General features: G+C 40.8%; 1 protein-coding gene and 1 non-coding gene across 10 annotated transcripts in view; both read right to left on the reverse strand.

Annotated features, from left to right (window-relative positions):
• Window positions 1-539: 539 nt before the first annotated feature.
• The window catches only part of Map7d2 (MAP7 domain containing 2), a 108276-nt gene continuing 91330 nt past the window's right edge, over window positions 540-17485 (reverse strand). For 4 of the 9 annotated variants that reach the window (XM_047535847.1, XM_047535846.1, XM_047535844.1 and 1 more), the window contains 7 exons: window positions 9975-10182; window positions 9126-9230; window positions 8041-8097; window positions 7539-7617; window positions 6862-7048; window positions 4218-4490; window positions 541-2021 (listed from right to left, as the gene is read on the reverse strand). In XM_047535847.1, coding sequence (XP_047391803.1) covers window positions 4244-4490; window positions 6862-7048; window positions 7539-7617; window positions 8041-8097; window positions 9126-9230; window positions 9975-10182 — 883 coding nt within the window. In that variant the 3' untranslated portion in view covers window positions 541-2021; window positions 4218-4243. Of the gene's footprint in view, window positions 2022-4217; window positions 4491-6861; window positions 7049-7538; window positions 7618-8040; window positions 8098-9125; window positions 9231-9974; window positions 10183-17485 lie in introns of all 9 variants that reach the window. The other 5 variants (XM_047535853.1, XM_047535850.1, XM_047535848.1 and 2 more) reach the window with 3 other exon arrangements.
• Trnat-ugu (transfer RNA threonine (anticodon UGU)) lies at window positions 15117-15191 on the reverse strand. The gene has a single exon. It is a non-coding gene; the product is annotated as a tRNA-Thr (tRNA).

Raw genomic sequence — 17485 nt, forward strand, 5'->3', positions numbered from 1 at the left:
TCAAGCTGTAACCCCAGCAACTCACAAGTTTGAGGCTAGCCTGGGCAAGCTAGCGAGCAAAATAAAAAAGAGAAAAAAAAAAGGTTGGGGATGTACCTCAGTCATAGAGAACCTTTGGATTCATTCACAAGTACCTCCCAATGCATAAGAGTCAACATTCTCACTATAATTTTTTTTAAATGCCAAATTGCTATGTGAAGCACTTATATAATAGATGACACCAACTTCAACCATCTTAGCTAACTAGAAATCCCTGGCATCACAGTGTTTCCATGAAAGCACAGCAACATTACTCAGAAGTTCATCATGTTCTAGGGACAGGTCATCACTTAAACTTATTTCCACAGTTGGCTCCAGTTGGCACTAACAACAGAAGAATTTTTAACAAGTTGAACAGGGAAAGGACACCCATGTAGGATTTGGGTTTTTTCCCACATGGTTGCATGGATTGAGAAAACCTGGTTTGGTTTCAGCGCATTTTTTCATTAAGCTTACACAAACAAAATATTAGCAAGCCACCAGACTCTTTGATGAAAATGTATTTCACATTAAACAGAATGTATACATCATGCACATGAGGCATCACCAGTCACAATGGTGCTGTGAGGTATGCAGCACAACTACAGATTTCTAGCAAAATAAAGATGTAAGAAAGATGGCTAGGCATTTTTTCAAAGTCAGACCATGCTATCATTTTCTGTGTGCTTGTCATAAAAGGGATTTCCCCATGGTATTCATCAAGATCAACAGCACTGCATTATTAGAGGCATGTATTTTATTTAGTATATACACATACACAAACATACACAGTTTCCATAACTAATAAACTCTTAAACTGTAGCTGGCTTTAAAAGCACATGAACAAGATTACTATTGAGACTTCTTTATATCTCCTGATTGCAAACCTCTCTCAGAATTATAAATCTTTCCAAACCTTTTATTGTACAAGTCAAAATTAAAAGTTTCAAAGAAGAAAAGGTAATTTTAATCTGAGTCACATTTTGCCACAAGAAACGAAATTAAGAAAACAGCATTACATAGCATAAAATGTGTGGTGTATACATTCTAGTGTCATTTTTCCCATTTAGATTTTTTCATGTTAAAGTCTATTAAAGTGACATCCTGGGACCTATTTGAGGTCCCCTTACTTCAGAGTACTATGATTTTTATTTGTGCCTGGTTTTATGATAGTTGGGCAAACACGGGAGCAAACCAAGAAAACTCCCAAGATCCAATACAAAAACAATAGCAAAAACATGAAAACCAACCACCTGTATGTGAGATGCACAATTCAGTTGGAAAGTCACTCAATGGTTTGGAGTGATTACAGTTTAGAGATTTTAAGGTGTGACATCGAAGGTCCTTGCTAGATTCAGATGTCCATGAAAAAAGAATATGCATAAGAAAACAGAAATTACCAACTGTTTAATGCTTCCTTACTCAACCACACTTATTACTTTTACCCCTAAAACAGTAATGTGGGGCAATGCAGGTGGCAAAGCTTATTTAATAAAAAGACTTCTTCATAGTACTTTCCAACAGAGAAACCCCAGAGTGGGAGAAAACTCCAGAATTTCTTCTCCTTCTAAACAAAGACAGGGAGATATGCAGCCCAGCTGAATACATGTTTTAACTAGTTTGGATAAATACCTAGAATATTTACAGGAAGAGACATCTAAATGTATATGTGCTCCAACTCTGGGCATGAGACTGGTCATAGAATGAACTTTTGAACCAGCATCACTCAGGTTATTCAGAGGATCACTATGATAATTAGGACAGGAAGTGCTTTAGCAGCAGCTGAAGCTCATAAATAGAACTGTAAAATGAAACATCGCTAAAGCCCAACAAGGCAAAAGCCTTAAGGTTTCTACCAAGAGAGGCCAGTGTTTGACTACCTAGGAATACAGTTACATTCTGATCTAATATTTTGGAATCCAGAGGTTAAGGGTGACAAGCTTCTTCAGATGGCCAGCAGTTGATTTGACTACCGGCAACTTCACAGGTTTTCCAAACACCACCTGTATCAATTCAAAAAAACAAAGCCAGGTGAGATCAATGTAGAAACCAAGTATTTTGCACTTGGTAATTAGGTTTTCCTTGGCTCATACAGTATTTCTCAGCAGAAGTACTGCTGTATTTTGCACAGGACCATTCTTTTAGGTTGGTCAAATTTTCCTTATGTGAGAGTGTCCTAAAACCTGCAAATGTTCTCTTTGGTTTGTACCCTAGACCAAAGGTCATCCTCTTTCCTGAGTGTGCAGCTTCCAGAGGAACATGTGGAGTGGTGAGGGAGGAAGGAGACACCTGCCTAGCCAACCAGGCCACCCTCACATCCAAATCTGCAGGAGTTTAATGCCTTAAGCTTTGCCTTCCAAATGTCCCCAGCCATTATGACAACAAAAACCACCAACGCCTTTCCAAGTGCTCCCTAGTGGGGATGGTTCTACCTTTGAAAATATATAAGCAGTGTGAATAAAGTGACTTAGAACATTTTTTTTTCTTTTTGGGCAGGAGTATTGCACTTCTTGTGGTTAGAAAAGCAAGAAATAAATCTGAGGACTCATGAGTACTCCAAATTTTGTGAATTTTCTGTTCCTTACTGGATAGTGAGGTAAACCAACTGAAGAAAAGCTTATTAAGTTAAGGTATTCTAATGAAAAAAGAAGCCTCTTAATAAAACTAAGCCATGAAACTGTCAAGGAACAACGTTCAGATGAATTAGTGTTTTAAGTGTCCAAAAAAGAAGCTTCTCCTCCAAACCAGGGATGTAGCTTACTCTAGAGGTGATCTGTCAGACTGGGGTTGCAGCTCAGTGGTGGAACTCTTTCCTTGTACATGTGAGGCACTGGGTCTGATCCTCAGCACCACATAAAAATAAATAAAATGAAGGTATTGTGTCCATCTACAATATATATGTGTGTGTATGCATATATGTATATATATATATATATATATGGAAGTAGAAGTGATCTGTCATTCATCTCCTCTCATGTGTCAAAGGATTGTAGCTGCTTTCCCAAGAATTGAGAGGAGGGGAATCTAAAATTCATTATCTATAGGCGAGAGCTGAGGTCAGGTGGAAATAAGCAACAAAATACAATGAACTCAACCATGTGGCTTCCCCAACCTGTTACCTCATTTGAGAAATAACAAAAAGTCTATGGTCATACCACCCTGAACATGCCCCATTTGATCTTGGAAGCTAAGTGGGGTAGGGCCTGGTTTGTACTTGGATTAGAAAAATAAAAAGGCTAGACTAAATCATTTTAGACATCAAAGTTATGTTACAGGAGTGGAGTATTATAGAAAATAAAGTGACAGAATGCACAGAATATAAAAACATTTTGAGTTAAAAATGATTACCTAACATGTTCAATCTCCATTACCACATACACACACAAAAAGTAAAAAACAGCAGGTGTGATATGAATTAAGTTGTGAAAGGATTTGGTGATAGATCCTATTTTAATTATTCAAAACAAGTCCCAAATTGGAGTAAATCAAATATGAAATGTGTAGATCTAAGTATATTCTTATTCAAATGAGAGGGGTTGGGGTACAGTTCAGTGGCCCTGGGTTCAAGCCACGTGACACACACACACACACACACACACACACACACACACAGAGCTTCTAGAAGTGCTTTGGCAAGAAAAAAGGTCAAGGGTAGGGGAAAAACCATCAGTGCACAACCTGTAATTCTCTCCTCTCATTCCCTCAGGTATGATCCAGGAACAGATGTCTGTTTTGGAGGAATCCAGAATGGGTCAAGAGAATAGCAAATCATTTGGCCTAACACTCATCAGTGTATATGAATGATTCTAGACATTATGTGGTATGTCATGGAGAAGAAAAAGAAGTTCATTTTACCACCTTTTACTATTTTGAGAACATTCTCTCCTCACCTCTGAAGAAGGTGCTACTTGAGGCAACTGGCAGCCAAACCTTTAGCTAATGCTTTGCAACCTTCCCACTCACCCCCCAGAACAACAGGGTCTGTGAAGCAGGCAGGGCATGGCATTGGAGGCTCCCCTAGAAAGAAATTACTTGAATTTAACCTCAACTTTTATGTATGCTTTAATATACACCATGATATATTTGTGTTTTTATTTTTCAAATAAATTAGTCATTCAGGAGGCTAAGTGATGTTTATCCTATCTTCACACACTCTAATTGGGGAGTTAAAGATTTAGAGTATCATCAAAAGACTGTACCTTTCATTAAAGGGATGCTGTATTTGTCAACAGAAGGTATTCAGAGTAGTTTCTTGGCCAGGACTGTTAAATCCTTCGATAAGGTTTTTGTTACAGTCATCCAGGCTGAGATTTTCACTGGATCTCTTGGGGAACGGGGGACCAGTGAAATCTAAGAGATCTTGAAGTGCTCGGGCATTACCAGTTCCATTTTGGTCCAGAGACATCCCAGGAATCATTTCACTCACAGGTGAAAATTCTGGGATGGAGATAAGTTCTTCTTTGGAAACAGGACTAGAAGAGATGAAGGAGAGACAGGGAGAGACAGATGGAAGGAGAGGAGAGAGAACATGAGAACTAAGCACACTATGTTAATGTGCTTCATTCTATTTGTAATATTTTGTTATACTCTTGTAGAAAAGATGAATTTAGAGACGGTTTGTGTGTAACACATCATAAAAAAAACACAAGTGAGTTCAAGTCTGAAAAGTGGTAGGCACAGGCCTCTATGGATGAGAACAAGGGAAGTAGACCAAGCAAGATGTGCAGGCCAAGCTTACACTGCCCAAGGGGTGAAAGGAAAAAAACCTACAGACACGGACACTTTACTACAGAGTAGCAAGGCCCTTTCAGAACTTTCAGAATGGAACAAACAGAAAGCAAATATTAAAAGTGAGCTAAGGAAGGGCTCTAACACTGGGGATCTTGGTGCTACCTTTCTAGTAGAGCTGCCCTGGGCAAACTGCTTTTCCTTCCCTGGATTTAGTTTCCTCCCCTGTAAAAATGGGAAGAACAATAATTTGTCCTCCCAGGGCTCCTGTGAGTGTGAATGTGACTGTAATGGGAAGAGTTCTTAGAGAACCATGTGATGGGTGTGCTCAAGGGGTTGGGGTGCATCCACTTAGTCACCTGCCGAGTCAATCTCACTCACTGCTTCTTCTCTAAATCCTGACTTAATCAGCTTGTTTGGTTGAACCTGCTTCCTCCTCCTCTCTGTAAAGATGGAAGGAGTTGCATTGCTGTTGTCTGTTATAGGCCTAGCAAACAAGCAAATCCAGGCTCAGAAGAGTGGTGGGCTGGGAATTGAGGGCCTATCCCAGGAGTCCTTTAATAGCCACAGTAAGGTTGCTGCCAGGCTCTTCTTTTCTTCCTTGATGAGATCTTAGAGATGAATCAAGAAAAACCAGTTGAACTGCAGAAGCTCTGTGGAGCCTCCTCCTCCTCACACCTGAGCCCAGTTAAGGGGCAACAGCTGACCTATAACCACTTCTGCTGTTTGAAGTCTGGGAAAACTGCCTCATTAAGCAGAAACATTCTGTTTCATCTTCACCTTTCACCACCTCCATCCCCTGCATTTAAACTGGTCAGAGAGAAGGGGCTAAAATGATATCACAAATTTGGGAGTGGCCACCAGGGTCACATCGCTAAGTGAAAACACAATGTGCTAAGCCCCTTCACTTTCTTGAACCCTGACCAAAGGTGCCACATCTTGTTCCCTTCCCTTCCCCACCAAAAACGTAAAGAATAAACACAGCTGGCTCAACATGTGGGTGTGGTATGTTGGGTTAACCCTTCAGATTGCCTTAGTTGTTTTCTGCTGGGGACAGAGTGGCACCAAATAGGAGAAGCCTGCCATGATGTTGGTGTTGAGGGATGGGAAGACCCAGGCAAGGATCGAGGGGGCCCTGCTACCATTCTACACAGGATTTGTTCTACTGGTGATGCCCTGGATTTTTACATATCTGGCTTGAGCCCAGTGTGGATGAGTGGGATATTTATCACTAGTGTGTCACAGGAACCCCACCTCCTGACTAGACAGAGAACACTATTGTCAAGTATAGAAGGTAAACTGGCAGGTTGCAACTCTGGTAGAGCTTTTACAAAATACTGTCACACTCTCCTGATGCAGACAGCCAACCCTTATTCCAACTGCCCTACCCAAGGCTATCTACTTCAATGTCTCTGCCTCAATCCCATACCGATAAATTATTCTTTTATCTGGGATTAATTGCCAGATGATGTAATCTACAAAGATGATAATAATTTAAGAATTCCTCAGATTTTTAGGATCTGAACAATGAATTCCTTTGTCAAGTCTTCAATGACAAGTTTACTTAATATGTTGAGACTCTGTAGACAGGGGATCTTGTTGATCCTGGCAAGATCCCCTTTACTTGTAGGTGCATCTATCCCTCCAGACACAGAGGACTGGCTCCTAAACACTCAAAATTGCCATTGTTTCTCTGGACAACTTCCTTTAGCTGACAGATACCCCACGACCACAGTTCTGTATCCCCCAGCTGAGAGACTCACAGTAAATAACTGATGGATTCAGTGGTACAAATACCACATTCTATATCTCAATTGGATAACTCTGGTGGAAATTCATCCTACAGAGCCTTTATGCGATTGTCTGAGAATGTATCCTTGCTTAGAGCCTTCCCTCCTGTCCCTCCTCCTGAAAGTCCTCCCCTACTACATCACATGCTCTGCTTCCAGGGAGCCTAGTCCAAGACAATAGTATTATATCACTGACGGCTTTTTTTAATGTCAACCAGACCTGATTTAGGTTATTGGATTGTATAAAAGATGAAGAAACCAATAAAAAGACAGTGGTGGTGTTTGGAAAAGAGATGAAGTTTATATGCAAAAGAAATTGACATACCTCACATCCATAGACTGAACTTCTTCAGTTGAATCATCCAGACTGTTTGACTTCCCATCAAGGCCATCCAGATGAACAAATCCCCCAACTGGTTTAAGCCCATTAGAGAAAACATCTCGTGGAAAAGGTTCTGGGGCAGCACGCCCCACACCATTAACATCCTGGCAGGTATTCAATCCATTGATTTCTGATCAAGAACAAAGAGTCCTTTTGTGAATCAAAAAACATGCAAAATGAAAAAAACAGGAAATACATAACAAGGCAATTAATTTAATCCTCTGCTTCACTAATGATGCAACCTCTTTTGTGGAAAGAATCACCAATAATCCCATGTAATCACCTTCACATAGAGGAAGAGATGACATAGCATTATCAGTGTTTGCAGGGCATTGGTAGAAGAGCAGGGCTGGATCTTAACAACACATGACCAGTAGTTAGGCTCCCTGGAAAGCATCCTGGGTCAGCAGACAGTGTGCCTTCTGTGCCAGGATTACAGTAACCAAGGAAGTCAAGGTTTCCCAAATGGAGTCAACAGTCCCTGTGCTGGAGAGATGCCCCAGGAAGGAAAACTGCTGGCAACCACACCCCTGGGACTCACATGTACCCCTCCCCGACAGGAAGCTTTCTGAGCTCCTACTGCTAAAGGAAAGAACACAAGCACCAGACCTTACACTCACCTATTTTGTTGGGGACAACTGGTTTTGTCTTATTTTCCACACACACAACAGGCTGAATCTCCACTTTTGAGTCTTCTTTCTGAAAACAAAAAGAGGGTAGATGAAAAGAGGGAAGGTTGACTTTACAGAGAAAAACAAATGCTTTTTAAAAGTACCAGGGGAAATTTGGAGCCCTGCTGGGCCATCTGCCTGTTTGATGATAATTCTTTGAATTTTCAGCTGTTTCCCTTATCATTATGTCACCATTCTTTTTGTATTTGTGAACTACTGTGCACCCCGACCCCACCACTCTGAGAAAATCTTTTAGCTGCTCCATCTCTGAAACTCCTCCTTCCTTTTAGGTTCCTATTTCCTCTTTAACCTGGCCAGAAACAGCATGGAGAGTCCATTTTTTTCTGGCTAATTTTATTTTTCTGGCTAATTTTCTCTGAGACCTACAACTTCACTAAACGTTTTCTGCAATTCTTTTCCGCTTGTACATAATAGTCATCTGAATTTGTACCTTCACTTCTGGAGATACATCACTCTTCCTTGTTCTCTTCATGATTTCATCTATTCTCTGTAAACAAAAAAGGCAAGAGGACCATAACACCAAAACTATAAAAAAGTAGTTGGGTCTAAATGCAATTTCACATTTCTGAGAAGACTGGAAAAAGACAAATGTCAACAGAAGATAAGAAACATAGAAAGGTTTTCCATTGTTTTTGTAGATGTATATCTCTGGTTCTACACACCAGGTCAAATGAAGCAGACTAGTACATATCCAGAATCAATAATCTATATCCTATATTTCTCCTTCCTCTCCTTAGGTTCCCTATAAAAAAAAATACCACCTGCCATTCTACAGGATCACCCTGTAGAATGAAGCTGAGACAATGAAGCTGAGGTTAGCTCAGGAGAGATGGCCATACTCTGGTCTCCCACCTCCCAGATGTATAGCATTACAAAGCCCACACAGGGCCTAGGATAACATGAGAATGAAACTTTATAATCAGCCTTCTCAAACCCAGTTTTATCCATAAGTACATTAAGTGTAAAGGGAATAAACAATTAAAAGGCAAAGAATGTCAACCTATATTAAAATAATAAATTCTGGCTATGTCCTATTTATAAGAGAGACTCTTGTAAGGACACACATAGGTTCAAATAAAAAAAAAAAAGGCAAATATTTACCATGCAGGCACTAATCACAATAGGGCTGCCAAAAAAGACTTTTAGAAGAAATAATACTAGAATTCAGAAGGGCAGTTCATGATAAAGGGATCAATTCAACAGGAAAACTTAACAATCTGATGTGTATACTCAACTAATAGGGCTTTAAAACATATAAAATAAAATCTGACAGAACTGAAAGGAGAAACAGACAAATCCATAATCACAGATGGAGATTTTTAATGCTTCTTCATCAGCAACAAATGGAACAAGATGAGAGAAAAACAATAAAGGTATAGAAGATTTGAACAGCACTACCAAGGAAACGACCTAACTGACAGTTTTAAGAACACTGCACCCAATCACTGCAGAACAGAACTGGATTAACTTCCTGTTCCTGCCTCATCCTAAGTCCTCCAGATCCCCCAGCCTTACCTTCTTCCTCTCCAGTCTCTCTTGCTCAATCTGCAGCATGATTTGTTCTCTTTCTAGACGCATCTGTTTAGCTGCCTCCTGGGCCTTTGCTTCTACTGCTTCTTTCTGAGAGCAACAGGTAAGCCAAAGCACAGGTTTTATTAAACTAAGAAAGCATTGTAGTAATTCCTGGGCTTTGTGTAAGTCCTTTAACCCATTATCTGCACCAAGTGGATGAGGCACCAATATTCAATGTGAATTCACACAACCTGCCCTATGACATAGCAAATACAGTTGGGCCTCATTCATATACCCTTCACCCACCATGAAAATCACCTGCAGGCAATTCTCATACATGACCTAGGTCTCTCTATCTGTGGGTAAGCTATGGCCATGAAATGTTTATATAGCCAGAAATTTCCAGGAGTTATTCCTAAGGAGCAACCTTCCACAAAGAGGGGCGGTGTTGGTAAATAAATTGTCCAGTTTCCTCATCCCTCAGAAGGACAATTCTAATGCATGATCCCCAGTTTCTCAGAGGATCCCCAAAGCACTAAGTTCCAGAGGCCCATACTAACCCACTCATGGATGTGCTTGTATATTGGTTTTCTAATTTTTTCCATACCAGCTTCATGGGTTCCCCTTCCAAATAAATTACTGGTCCCCAAATTCTTATCCTAGGGGCTGCCTTTGTGAAAACCCAAACTCAAAGATGGCAGATATTACCAACTTCAACTGTATTTAATAACTAGCCCAGATGGTTTAAGAAAAAACTTCAAGTAACTATTATGAGTAATTCAAATTTAATAAATCTTATCTAATATTAACTAAAGCCCTTAAGAAACAAGGAAAATCTGAGGATGACTGTACCTGCTTTTCAATCGTGGCTTTTTCTTGCTTTTCTTTCTCTTGCTTTTCTTTCAACAACAGTTCCTCCTCAGCCTTCCGCTTAGCCTCCTCTCCTGCCTTTCTTCTTTCTTCCTCTTCCTGCTGTTTCTTTTCCTCCTCTTGCTTACGGGCTTCTTCTAGGCGCAGCCTTTCCTCCTCTGCCTTTCTTTTTAATTCTTCTCTCTCTAGCCTTTTGAGGACATAATTGTCATTAGAAGAAGACATTCTCAAAAGGCAAACTGCTGAAGAACCATGCGCTGAAGAGTAGTGGGGCATGCTTAACACCTTAATGAATACATGTATTTGAATTCATATCCACCTAATAAAATGCCTCATCTTTCCCAAAAATCTATTTCAGTTCATGTTTACCAAAAAATATTAACCAGGCTTGACTTTAAACTCTACTACAAAGACTAACATATTGACTTGTGAAGACATAAAGGTTCCCTTCTTGCTCTATGAATGAAGACAAAGGAGACCAAGACTGATCATTTTATTAATGACAATTATTAAAAAAAAACTAAGCAGAATAAATACTTAAAACCAACTAAAGATAGAAAAATGGAAAGTGTTGCAATGGCTACAAATTTGCCAGTCAGAGTAGTGACCATGAGCTCAAAAGTTCATCTGGGGGTTTAACTGGTATGTGACTTCTGAAGCAGCTGATGAAAGAAAATGCTCAACAGAACTTAAACATTTACTGCAGAAATTAAAGCATCTGTTTTCCCTTTGTTTTGGCAATCTTTAAAAAATCTATTTTAGCTTTTAGTTTGTGCTATATGAAAATTAAGTGGCACTTAGACATTGTCATCCATAGATGAATTGTTCATGATATAATGACAAAGAGCTCTAAGCAGTTAGGGAAAATTCTGTAAAGTCTAAATGCTTGTTTTTATATTTCAAACGTTCTGGCTCATAAGTGCATCACTTTCCTTAGGTAGTCACTGTTAATGTAAACATATCAAGACTCAAACTGAATTCTGATTGTGCCAGTTGGTGTATGACACTTGCAAAGTCACTCAACATTTCTGATGCCCATTTAAAAAATAGTAATAGCTATACCACGGTTTGATGTTGTTACTGTGAGGATTTAATTAAATAATGCATGGGGATGCCTGGCTCTGGAACTTTCACAAATGTTAGTTTGCTTTACAAATTAAAATGAATACTCCCTCCACCTCCAATGCTCTTTTTTAAAAAAATTTAACCTTTATTTTATTTATTTGTTTTTATGTGGTACTGAGGATCAAACCCAGTGCCTCACCCATGCTAGGAAAGTGCTCCACCACTGAGCTACAACCCCAGTCCTCCAATGTTCTTTTAAGTGCATCTATAAATCTGTATGTTTTCAGAAGTTACCTTTATTGAGAAGCATGTGTCACTGACTTACTGAGGTGTTATGTTTTTATTTTTTATTGGTATCAGAGACTGAAACCAGGGGTGCTTAACACTGAGTCACATCCCCAGCACTTTTTATATTTTATTTTGGGACAGGGTCTCACTAAGTTGCTTAGGGACTCACTAAGTTGCTGAGGCTGGCTTTGAACTCAAGACCCTCCTGTCTCAGCCTCCTGAGCCACTGGGAAACACTTAAAGGCATTATCCCAAGACTATAACAGTATAAGATAATGTACTCTATACCAGCAGAGGCTATAGTGCCTAAGAGTGTTTGTGGAGCACCTGAAATTATGACTAAATATTCTCCAGAAGAGTATTACAGGGCCTAATCAAAAATAAAATTCTTGTTTTCTTAGATTCCTTGATGAAAGATGAAGTATACCCCACACAGGATTAACAGAAATGGTTGTGTTGATATCAAGATTTATCCAAAGGTTAATCAAAACACTGCATCATTTCTTATTCCTATTTAAAATATTCAGTTGTGGTTATCCCAGAGATGTTAAAATATAAAGGATACACAGTATATGAATCAATGCGCAAGGTACTGTACAAAGAACCTGTAATCTTCATCTTCAGAATTTGAAAATCCACTGCTGCTTCTGTTTTTACTGTTAGAACTTTAAGGTGCCCAGTTGCACATATGTGTAGTAACATTCCTGGGGTCCCTTACTTTCCATAATGGCCTAAAACCTAAAATTCCTCCCCACAGGCCCATAAGACCCCATTTGTCCTTTTCATGGTGCCTCCATGGAAATTCCATCCTTTTACAGACAAAATTTCCTCCATTAACCACACTTTGCTTCCTCCAAAGTAGGCAAAAACTACCTAGTGTGCATGGGTGTATGCACACACACATAAACCTCCCCAAAACTGGCTTCCCCTGTGTAAAATATGGTCCTTCACAATCCTCTCCAAGTATGAACATTCTCTCCCTGCTTAAGGAATCAGAGAGAGCATTATTTCATTTTTTCCCCACCAGTCCTCTGATGTAGGCCACCCACAGACCCACCACCTTTGCCATTATTACCAAGTTCCCTCCATAGTTCACCAGACCTGAGGGTAGTTATATCAGTCTTTCCATCTTTGTTGCTGTCATCTCCCCAAGTCCCACTCCTCTGCCTTAGAGACTAAGTAGAAACTACCAGAAAACTGCACATCATTGTCATCATTTGGTATTTAATGGCTGCATTCCTTGTCCCTGTCTGGTGGTGAAAGTCTTCATGTAACGGCTCCTGTCATGAAACCTCTAGCACCTCACCCACTTCTGTTCCTTCCTGCTCACATCACTGACACGTGCTCAGCCTTGAATTGTCTAATCTTGTGGATGAGTATGTGGGATTCACTATTCTTTATTCCTATGCATTCAAAAGTTTTCATTTAAAAAAAGCTTAACTTGGACTGGGGTTGTAGCTTAGTGGTAAAGTGCTTGCCTAGCACATGTGAAGTACTGGGTTCCATCCTCGGCACCACATAAAAAAATTAACAAAATAATTATAAAAAATATATTTAGAAAAAAGTTTAATCTTCCCTATTAACCTTCCTTGATCTGATGTCATGCCATCTTTCCATGTCTCTCTCTGCTGACCTGCCTGGTAAGCCTATACAGTTGATTTGTATGTACTTCCCTCTTTTCTCAGTGCCCTCCAGGCCTCTGATCCTCTCCTGAGCTTTTCTGTGATGGCATGAAGTTTACTCTGTTGTCCAATGCTGGGCCTGGATGGCCACCAGGACGACTTGTGCCCCTGCTGAACATGAGACCAGTACTGGTGAGAGAAAGGAACAAACAAAGCTGACTGGTCATGTGCCCCTGAGCCTTGGCTGTTACATTTTTTATCCTTATTCCTTGGTCCCATATGGCCAGTCCAAATTACTACCTTTTCTCAGCCTTTATAATCCTCCTTAGTTGATGGTATCACCAAACACTTTATAGAGAAGACTAGGGCCACCTGATCTGAGGTGCTGCTGCTTTTCTTTTCTTTTTTTCTTTTTTTTTTTTTTTTGTACTGGGGATTGAACCCAGGGGCACTAAACCATTGAGTCACATTTCCAGCCCTTTTTATTTTGAGACAGGGTCTCACTAAGTTGCTGAGGCTGGCTTTGAACTTGGGATCCCCCTGCCTCAATCTCCCAAGTTGCTGGTATTACAGGCATGCCTCATCATGCCCAACTACTCTGAGCTACTTCAACTGTGCTCCTTTATGGCATTATGGCTAAGAAATTTCCCCTTATCTTTCCCTAGATGCAAAAGGATTGTAAATGTTACCACTTGTGCTATGAATTCCATGCCCTCCTGTGGCTGTTTCAACAGCTAGTCTCTCTTCCTTTCAATGCCAGTTTTCCCCTTTGAGATGCACCATTCCATGGCTGGCAAAAATATTCAGGTCTCAGGCATCCCAAGGCACCCTTGGTCTTCTTCCAGCCTTCCACTCGTGACTGTGGAATAGCCAGATCACATTGAGGGTCTTCACCCTCTCACCTTTTTCAGGGTGCTTCATGTTTCTACCCCTCTTCTCAATAATTTCCCTCCAAAAATCTTGGCTTACCAAGATTGGTCCTAACCCCAAGACCAATGATCTTTCCTCAGCTTTGACATGTCTTGAAGGTGCTGACAAAATCACACCTACTTCAAACAAAATCCCCTCTACAGCCTTGTGTCACATGAGGCTGTGTTGTCCTGGCTTCCTCCTGCCTCAGATGCTCAACGACGCCCAACACTGGAGGACCTCTGCCTACCCTAGCTTCCACCAAAAACCACCTGCTACCTGAAGGCTCAGACAGTGAGAAGACAGGTCTGAAGAGCTCTGGGGACCTCTGCCTACAGTTCCAGGTCTAGGCCTCTCACTTGGACATCAAGCTTGGCTATATGACCTTGCTCACAGGGGCTATTTTCTCAAATATTCTTTGATGTTCTTTTTTAGCTTCTTCATCATCTTTTTTTTTTAGAGTAGAACCCAGGGCCTTGTACATGCTAGGCAAGTGCTCTACCACTGAGCTATATACTCAGCCTCTATTTCAGCTTCTTAATGTGACTTCATGAGATCAATTTTGTAATCCTAGTAAGATTGCTTACATGCTAGCTTCTACCAGTGTCTTCTCTAGAGTAGAACCAAGGTCTAAGGTTGCTTGCCCCAACTCTAAGAATCCCACTGTATACCCTGGGCCATCCCCAAGCCCAGGGGCTGGGCCTGTTTTATGTGTTTCTAAGAGAGCTCTGTCACTGCTGAAGACCAACTTTTGCTCTTCTTAGGGCCTAATTGTCTGGACTCCTGATTGGCCCTTCTAATTAAGGGTAGTCTCCCTGACATCCCTGACTTGGAAAGTGTTTCCCTCACCAGACGGTGACAGTAATTTGGCTTTCCACAGTTTGACTAAAGTATCTTTATTTTTCTCTATATTCTCTCAAGTGACTATCACATGTCTGTGATTTTACTATTGACTCTAAACAACACAAAACAGATGTGAGGATGATCCTATTCCAAGAGGTGTCCATTGTGTTCCAGCCCTAGGCCGTCTGGTACTTTCCTTTCTCACCTCGCACATGGTACTACACAGAGTTTCACATTCTGGCAAGAGAGAGGAAAACTGATTTGGGGTCAAGTGTATCAGTCTCATTTTCATCTAGGCTCCAGGCACTATTTTCATTTCTGATTACCTAGGGATTCTGCAGACACCTGAAACTTAGTTTATCTAAAATAAAATGGGTAATTTTTAATTCTTTTTTTTTGGGGGGGTGCTGGGGATTGAACCCAGGGCCTTGTGCTTACAAGGCAAACACTCTACCTACTGAGCTATCTCCCCAAGCTCCCAATTTTTAATTCTTTAAAACCAATTCCTAAAAAAATTCCTCCTGCCATTCTGATATCTATTATTGAGTATACCATTCTCCCAAGTCTTTTGAATCAAACCTTAGCATCAACTTTGAATCTGCCCACTCCTTCTGAGTTGTCCACTTGACCTACTACTGCAGAGGTTTCTTAGTCTTTTCCTCTCTTCCTCCTTCTCTTCCTTTCTCATACATTTACTAAGCACCAGGCACCAGTCATCCAAAGATTTCACCTCAGCCTTTTATGGTGCTAACTAGGAGGAAAGTGGCCTACAAATACATGAGGCTGTTTGTCAGTTGACAGATGGGCTCAGGAAGGGTGAAGAAGGCGGGGAGGCAGTACTCTTCCCAGGGAAGGGCCAGACAGGCTATACAGGAGTGAGCTTGACCCACAGCTTGAGAAGAAAAGATACCTGGCAAGAAGCAGTGCAAGTCCACGTGGGGGTAAAAAAAAAAAAAAAAAAAAAAAGCTTTGGCGGTGTAGAACTGTGTGATGGGGGAATGTCAAAGGGGGTTGCAGGCTGAAGCCTAGAGAGAAAGAATATAGAGAAGCAGAGACTGGTCAGTTTATGGTAGTTCTTGAAGGATTGTTGATGGGTCTGGGTGGATCCTGTGGGCAAGGCTTGTTGCAGAACAGGATCAGAATGATCACACTTACTTAAATGAGAAAGGTCACTGTGGGCAGTGTGGCTGGGCAGTGGACAAGCCCTGAGAGACCCAGAGCAAGGTGCTCAGACAGTATGCCACAGACACTGTCTAGGTAAGACAAAGGGGGCTAGAAGGGAAGAGAGATACAACACAGATGCTAATGCAACAGCCAATGAAGACTGATCTGACAAGTGATGGGATGTGGAGGAGTATGAAAAAGGAACTGAGAGTGGCTTTGAAACCTCAGATTTGAGTACTATGGTAAATGGGGGTGCAGGGCTCATGAAAGGAAAAGGAAGTTTGGGTGAAAGATACTATGTTCTACTTTGGGAATGCTAAATTTTGAAATGCACATGGGACACACTCAAATGAAAATAAGGTAGTTGGAAATGCAATCTCTGAGTTCTGCACAAGTGATATTCAATAAAACTTTCTGTGATAAGGAAAACACTCTGTAGAACTGTGTTGTCTATTATGAATAGCTACTAACCACATGTAGCTATTGAGTACTGAAATGTAGTAATGTAAATAAGGAACTGGATTTTCCTTAAATGACTTTTCAGTAGTCACATATGCTCTGAGGTTATGGTAGTAGACAGTGCAACCCTAGAAAGAGCCCAGGCCACAAACACTGATTCAGGTCCTCAGTATGTATGTGTTATCTAGTTGCCTCTCCTGTTCCACAAAGTATGGAAGGTTTATGAAGCAAGCTGCAATTACCCTCAGAAACATGACAGAATGAGGCAAAGGGAAAATAAAGGTAGGAAGAGAGATCAGAGCAGAGCGGTTTAGCATACCAAAGGCTCAACATAGAACTACATAATGTATGAAATGTGAGCCCTAAATCTTTTGAAGCCAGAGGAAACTGGCAGTGTGGCAGAGACAATGGCACAATAGGAGTGAGCGACACTGTTCAGAGAGGGCTTTTCAGGTGAGCAGCTGGTCAAGGATTGAGGGCTGGGAGCCCAGGCAATGGGATAGGTGGTCAGATAAGACTCAGAAGGACGGGCCAGAAAAGCAAGAGCAAGCTCAACATGGTCAAAGCAAACCAAGAATACTTAAGGTCAAAGGCTGGGGATATAGCTCAGTGGTAGAACACTTGCCTAGCATACATGAGGTCCTGGATTCACGTTCCAGTACCACAAAATAAAAATAAAAAATAGATAAGCACACCTGTAATTAGAGATCACAAAGACTTGTCAAGGTCACTAGGAATAAAAAAAATATACTATTATTTATTATTTTAAATTCATTCCTGGCCCTAAGTGCTGGAGTGCTGCTTGCTTCCTGTCATGTTCATTCTCTAAACAGTTCTGGACTGTACTCTGTGATTATTCTAAGAGTTTTCTCTATCAATTTAGTGATAAAACTGACCTTGTCCTTTAACATGTATTTCCCTCTTTGAATACAAAGATTGGAAAAGACAGGACTGTTGTGACAAAGTGCCCTGCCTGGTACAATCACTACAGTGGTTCTCAAACATTGGCGCACCACTAAAACAGGATAGGGCTCGGGCCCGGTGCATTTTCACTGTTACCTGGATGATTCTGATACCCACCAAAGTTTAAGGATAACTGTAATGACATCTTTTGTCTTGCTTTAGGATAGGACTTCCCTATAT

This window comes from Sciurus carolinensis, chromosome X (assembly GCF_902686445.1).
Source record: "Sciurus carolinensis chromosome X, mSciCar1.2, whole genome shotgun sequence".
NCBI lineage: Eukaryota > Metazoa > Chordata > Mammalia > Rodentia > Sciuridae > Sciurus > Sciurus carolinensis.